Source organism: Corvus brachyrhynchos, unplaced genomic scaffold (assembly GCF_000691975.1).
Source record: "Corvus brachyrhynchos isolate BGI_N302 unplaced genomic scaffold, ASM69197v1 scaffold47, whole genome shotgun sequence".
In the NCBI taxonomy this organism is placed as follows: Eukaryota; Metazoa; Chordata; class Aves; order Passeriformes; family Corvidae; genus Corvus; species Corvus brachyrhynchos.
This window is the reverse complement of record NW_008239292.1, coordinates 978,842-985,231: the sequence shown is the minus strand read 5'-3', so window position 1 is coordinate 985,231 and position 6,390 is coordinate 978,842. Positions and strand designations below refer to the sequence as shown.

At 54.4% G+C, this 6,390-nt stretch overlaps 1 protein-coding gene across 1 annotated transcript in view; it reads right to left on the bottom strand.

Moving 5' to 3' along the window:
• ZNF652 (zinc finger protein 652) overlaps positions 1–6,382 on the bottom strand; it is a gene marked incomplete at its 3' end in the record, with an annotated part of 8,137 nt that extends 1,755 nt beyond the window's left edge. Inside the window, exons 1-3 of the mRNA XM_017740499.1 lie at positions 5,471–6,382; positions 2,034–2,181; positions 1,150–1,265 (exon numbers count right to left, since the gene is read on the bottom strand). Of these exons, the coding sequence (XP_017595988.1) occupies positions 1,150–1,265; positions 2,034–2,181; positions 5,471–6,310 (1,104 nt within the window). The remainder of the gene's footprint in view (positions 1–1,149; positions 1,266–2,033; positions 2,182–5,470) is intronic.
• Between the last annotated feature and the right edge of the window lie 8 nt (positions 6,383–6,390).

Below are 6,390 nucleotides of genomic sequence, written 5' to 3'. Positions count from 1 at the left end.
GGGGGGGGGGAAACGGGAATCGTGGGGAGAAACTGGGATCGTGTGGGGAAAGCTGGGATCGTGTGGGGAAAGCTGGGATCGTGTGGGGAAAGCTGGGATCGTGTGGGGGAAACTGGGATCGTGTGGGGAAAGCTGGGATCATGTGGGGGAAACTGGGATCGTGTGGGGAAAGCTGGGATCGTGTGGGGGAAACTGGGATCGTGTGGGGGAAGCCGGGATCGTGTGGGGGAAGCCGGGATCGTGTGGGGAAAGCCTGGCAGGGACGGGGTTATTCCAAGAAAAAAGGGTTTCCGTGCGTTTGGAGGTGCCGGGTCCCAGCTCAGCCCTGTCTCCACTAGGGGACTCTGCCTCCCTCCAAAGCAGCTCCTCGCCGCCCTTCCCGGCCTCTCCCCGGCTCTTTCAGAGGGAATTTCTGTCCCTGGAATTCTCATCCCCGAGCCTGCACCACCGCTGTTCCTGCTCCGTGTCTTCTCTCCCAGCCCCGAATCCCATCGGGATTCCCACAGATTTCCCCATCCCCTTCCCTGCTTCAGCCCCTTCCCAAGGGCAGGCAGGGAATTTCAACCCCGAATTCCCAGGAATTTACCAGGGAATATCCCACTTCCCACCAAACCGAACTCAGACTCAGAGCATTGGCTGAGATTTTTGGGAGTTTCTTGGAGAACTCCGGGTTTTCCCCCAAAAAACTGAAAGTTTTGACTTCTCCCAGTTCCCATTTCCAGGGAAAATTAAAAGGATTTGCCGTGCAGGGAAAACTGGGATTCAAATCCTTTTTCAGTGGGAAAAACACAACCAAGCAAATCCATCTGTGCTGGGATCGCCGCTGGGTGATTCCTCCACACGGAGAATTCCCAAACTCCGATGAGACCGCCCCTCATCCCCACACCAACCAATCCCATTCCCACCCCCTGGAAGTGTTCCCTATGGATTTAACCCCCTCAGTCCCTCCAGAGATCCCTGAGGGCGGGGTGGGGGGGGGCGGATCTGTGCTGGGATCGCCGCTGGGTGATTCCTCCACACGGAGAATTCCCAAAACTCCGACGAGACCACCCCTCCTTGCCGGGGCACCCAGTGCCATTCCCCCCTGCTGGGAGCGTTCCCCACGGATCCACGGCCACGGATTCCCCCCGGGAGCAGCAGCTGCCTCACCTCACAGCGGAAGGGCTTCTCCCCCGAGTGCTGCAGGGAGTGCACCTTGAGGGACATGCTGCGCTTGAAGGACTTCCCGCAGGTCTCGCACGTGAAGGGCATGTCCTTGGTGTGGGCTGCAACACAGCGCGGTCACAGAGGGGCTGGGAGAGACATTCCCGAAAATCCCGAGCAGGGAACCCATTCCTGCCGCCGGTTTGGGGCTACAGACCGAGCTGTGCTCACACCGGGGCTGAGCAAAGCTCAGACGGCCGGGATTGTCTGGTTTTCACGGAATCCCAACGTTTTTTGGGGTGGAAGGATGTTAAAGACCCCTAAAGATCCAGTTCCAACCCCTCCCGCTGTTCCAGGTGGCTCCAACCTGGCCTGGGACGCTTCCAGGGATGGAGCAGCCACAGCTTCCCTGGGAATCCCATCCCAAATCCCACCCAAACCTCCTCTCTTGCAGAGGTTCTCCTGCTACCATCTCTGTTCCCTCCCACCACAAGTTTCCCCCTTTGGAGTGAGTTTTAACTGAACAGGAGAGGAACCAGCCCAGGCCTGAATAATAAAGATAAATAATAACAATAATGATAATGATAATAATGATAATCTTTGGGAAGTGCCACGCTGGGGGAAGGAGACGAACCAGCCCTGCCCTATTCCAGTGGGAAGCCATTCCCTGGGTCCTGGCCCTCCAGGCCTTGTCCCCAGTCCCTCTGCAGCTCTCCTGGAGCCCCTTTAGGCCCTGCAAGGGGCTCTGAGCTCTCCCTGGATCCTTCCCTTCTCCAGCTGAACATTCCCACCTCTCCCAGCCTGATTTTTCCCTGATTATTTTAATTTTCCCAGATAATTTTCCTTCCCAAAGCCCCGACCCTGGCTCCCAGCAGTGCCCCCCGACTCACCAACCATGTGTTTGCGCACGTGGGCCATGGTGTAGAACTTCTTCTCGCAGATCTCGCAGGAGAATTTCTTCTCGGCGTAGCCGTGCACGATCTTGATGTGCTCGTGGAGGGACCAGAGCTTCTTGAAGGATTTGTTACAGGAAACGCACTGGGAACGGCACAGAGAGAGGGACGGGGGTGAGGGAGGGTCGGGCTCGGGGGGTTAAGCCAAGGTTTTGCTCTGGCACGACAGAAAAAAAAAGCCCCAAACGGTGCAAACGCTGCCTCGGAACGTTCAATTCGTGATTTCCACCTGAGAGGAGCAGGAGGGGAGGATTCCCAAAATCCAACAGCACAGAGCCGCCCAGGGACACCTCACAGGCCTGGTGCTGCTGGGGGGGATCCAAACCCTCGGAGAGAGAAAATCCAAACCCTCAGAGAGGGAAAATCCAAACCCTCAGAGAGGGAAAATCCAAACCCTTGGAGAGAGAGGGAAAATCCAAACCCTTGGAGAGAGAGGGATCCAAACCCTCGGAGAGAGAGGGATCCAAACCCTTGGAGAGAGAGAGGGATCCAAACTCTCAGAGAGAGAGGGATCCAAACATTTTCAGTGAGAAGGATCCAAACCCTTGGAGAGAAAAGGATCCAAACCCTTGGAGTAGAAGGAATCCAAACATTTTCAGCGAGAAGGATCCGAACCCTTGATGCAGAAAGAATCCAAACCCTTGGAGTGGGAAAATCCAACCCCTTTCAGTGATAAAAACCCAAATCTTCAGAGCAGGAAGAATCCAAACCCCTGGAGAGGGAAGAGCCCCACAGAGCTGGAGGAGGCCGACACCACTCAGATCCCTCCAACCCCATCCAGCCCTTCCTGACCCCTCAATCCTGGTGTGGCCACTCCAAGCTCCCTGATCCTTCTGCCTCTCCATGGAAAGCAGCTCCCATCCCGCTGGAGACTCTGGGATCAGCTCCTGGAGCAAATCCAGGCGTCACCTCCTCCTCCTGCCATGTTCTGGCTCCTCGTTTATTAACGGGATCACTGGAGGTCCGAAGCGACACCGGAATGTGAGAATTCCTTCCCAAAACTCCTGTGGGATGTCCAGGAACTCAGCCCCCAGGGGATCCATGGGTTTTCAGGCAGCTCTTCCTAAAAACTCCATTAAAAAAATCTGTGTCCGACGTGGAAAACTCCAGCTGGAAATCCGGGTGTGTGAGGGAACCGAATCATCTTCACCTCTGGCGCCTCAGGACTGTGGGGTTTTTTTTGGGACATCTCCATTTCCCAGCCCATCAATTCCCCCCCTTCCCTGTCAGTCAGAAGGGCTGGGCGTCGATTAATGAACAAATTAATCAATTTTGCTGATTTGGGCTGCTTCTTCTCCGCGTCCACAGGGCTGGGATCTCTGCAGGCTCAGGAATTCTGGTGCAGCTCTGCCTCCACGATTCCCGCTGGGATTTCCCTCTTGGAGGGATGGAGGGGGGGGGAAATTCCTAGAGAGTAAAGAAATGCTATGGAATGCTCCCAAATCCTGGGATTTCCAGCGAAACGAGCCCTTGGAGAGGTCACGTCTACAACACAACTGAGGATTAAAACACCGACACCGAGAGGGAGCACGCAGAGCTCAAGGTGACACCAGGAATTCAGTGAAGGCGCCGATTCTGATGGATGAAAAAGCAGGAATTACCTGGAAAAAACGGATTTATTCCATCCCTGGGATGAAAATCTGGGAGGAGCCAGCCCTGATTATCACTCCACTCCAATATCAAACGGGTTTTATTCCGGGGCAAAGCTCCCCCCTTGACACATTTAACCCTGAATTCAGGGAAATTTTCGCGCTCCCTCAATTCCTATCGCCAAGGGGAACGGAAACACATCCACAGGCAGCTGGAAAACACATCCCAAAGGTCAGGACAGGAAAAGAATTGCTGGATTTAGGCTTGGATACTGAGGTGACTCTCAGTGCTGCTGGCACTGGGGAAGTTTGGGGACGTTTCTGGACCGGATTCCTCTGGATTTAAACCGTAATTTCTACAATTTCTCCTCTTCCTATCACTTTTGGTGTGTGGATGGCTGCAGGATATTTCTCCACTTTATGTGTTCAAATTATTCAGGAATTCCTGCTTAAATTTCAATTCCTGCTTTAATTCCTTTAATTGCTGCTTAAATTCCATGCTGTGAATGAGCGCCCCTGGGTGCTGGGGCATCCCTTAAATTCCCACTTCAATGTTCCCTGCTGCACTGAACTTTTTAAATATTTCTTTCAAAAGCTGCAAAAATTAAATTTGTATTAATAAATCCTTCCTCCAGTCTTCCTGCTCTGGGCTGAGACATAAGGAGAACAAAAAGCCAGCACAGAGTCACAGAGAACTGGGAAAAGAGCTTGGAAAAGAGGAATCGCAGCAAATATTCCACGTCTCCCACACAGGGGGGATTGAGGATCAACCCAGTTCAGCACTGAAGGCAAACAAAGAGTGACAAAATGTTCAGTTATTGTGGCCAAACTCTCACAAAAAACCCCTTCTTGCGCTAAAAATTCCAGCTGCCCAAAAATCCAACCGGAGCTGCTGTTGCTGCTGGGAGGATTTCAGGAGGAGGTGGGCGAGAATAAGGCCAAAAAAGCCAGTTTGGGGTGCCAGAGAAAGCAGCAGATTTGCCCCAATTTCCCAGGACAGAGGTGCCCACGGGCCAGGCACAAACCCCAGAGGGATCACAGACTCCGGAGCTCTTCCCACAGCTCCCAGAACTTCCCACCAGAGCTGTTCCTCCCACTGCTGGGGGCAAATCGGAGCTGCTGGGGAGAAAAACAGAGATTTTGGTATCTTCAGAGAGATTTGTGGGGTTTTCACGCTGGGGAAGGGGCAGGCTCGGGGTTCAGGTTCTGAATTCCAACCCCCTAAAAGCGCTCTGGGAATTCCTGTATCCCGTTGTCTCAGTGGGGTTTAAGGTCCCATTTTAAGCCCAGCTCAGGTCTTGACTCCACTTTGCCTCTCTCACCTGCTTGCCTCTCCAGGACCTCAGAGATTTCCCGTTCCAGTGAATTCCTGGAATCCCATTTTCCCTGGGAACCTCACCTGGCCACGCTGTGGGACTGAAAGCCCTGGAATTCTGAACTCGGTGAGAGCTGCAGCTGCTCAGCAGCAGGAGGAGGAGGAGGATTGACCACAGAGCTTCCGATTTTTGGGAGCAGTTACTCTGGATTCTGACCCTGTTAAAGCAGCTTTGTGTTCCCAACTCACAGTTTACTCCTGGAGCAACTGCTCAGAGCAGCTGAACTCTCTCTTCCCTGCCATCCCCTCCTTTTGGGAGACCCCAAAATGTGGGATGAGGCAGAGACAGGGCCTGGCTCAGAACCTGGGGCTGTGCAAAAAAGAGATTTTCCCCCTGTGAAGCGTCCAGCAGCCGGATCCAGGGCACGCCGGGAGGAGTGGGGATCTGGCAAGCAGGTGAGCAGACCTACCTGGATGTTTTTTTCACAGTCAGTTTGCTGGTGGAGGGACAGCTCACTCTCTAGCACAAATTTCTTCCCACATTTGTCGCAGATCTGCATCCGCCTGTGAGTGACGTTCATGTGCTTCTCCAGGTACCAGCGTGTGTTAAACACCCTGGGGCACTTCTCACAGGTCAGAGTCTCCTTCTCTTCACACTTTGATTTCTGCACAGGTGCCTTGGGCTCCTTTGCAGCTTTCTTCTTACGCCTGGGGGGCTCCACGCTCTTTCTACGCCCCCGCGTAGCTCTGGGTGCCGGGGAGGTGGCGGCTGCCGCGGCAGAGGCGGCTCTCCTCGTTCTCCTCTGGGCAACACTAACCTTCTCCACTCTTTTCTCCTTTTTCTTCTGCCTCTCATTCTCCTCATAATCATTACTGTCTTCCGTGGCCTCTTCCCCACTGTCACCCTCCTCTTCCTCACTGCTGGTCTTAAGGACAGCAGTGTCTTTGGACTGGGAGGGGACACCCTTCTCCCCTTTGGACACATTTAAGGTTTGGTTGTTAAGGTTTACCTCCACTATAATCTGCTCCCTTTTGTAAGTCACTTCATCTTCCTCCTCTTCCTCCTCCTCAGAGTCGTCAGAGTTTTCCCTGTCTTCTTTCACAGCCCGGACCTCTCCTACCGCTCTGCTCTCCCTGAAAAACGGCTGCTCCTCCCTCTCGTGGAGGTGGCCTTTGCTCATTTTGCTGTCCACCAGCACCGAGAAGGGGCTCCCTGACTCCCTCTTGTACACCTTGGTGGACAGGTCGAGCTCCTGGCTGGGGTAGAAGGCGGGCGGCCCCTGCGCCCGGCGCGCGTCCTCCTGCGCCATGCCCGCCCCGGGGGGCTCCCCCAGCTGCTGGCAGGCCTTGGCTGGCTTGGCTCATCTGGGGGGGTGGTGCCGCTCCCGTG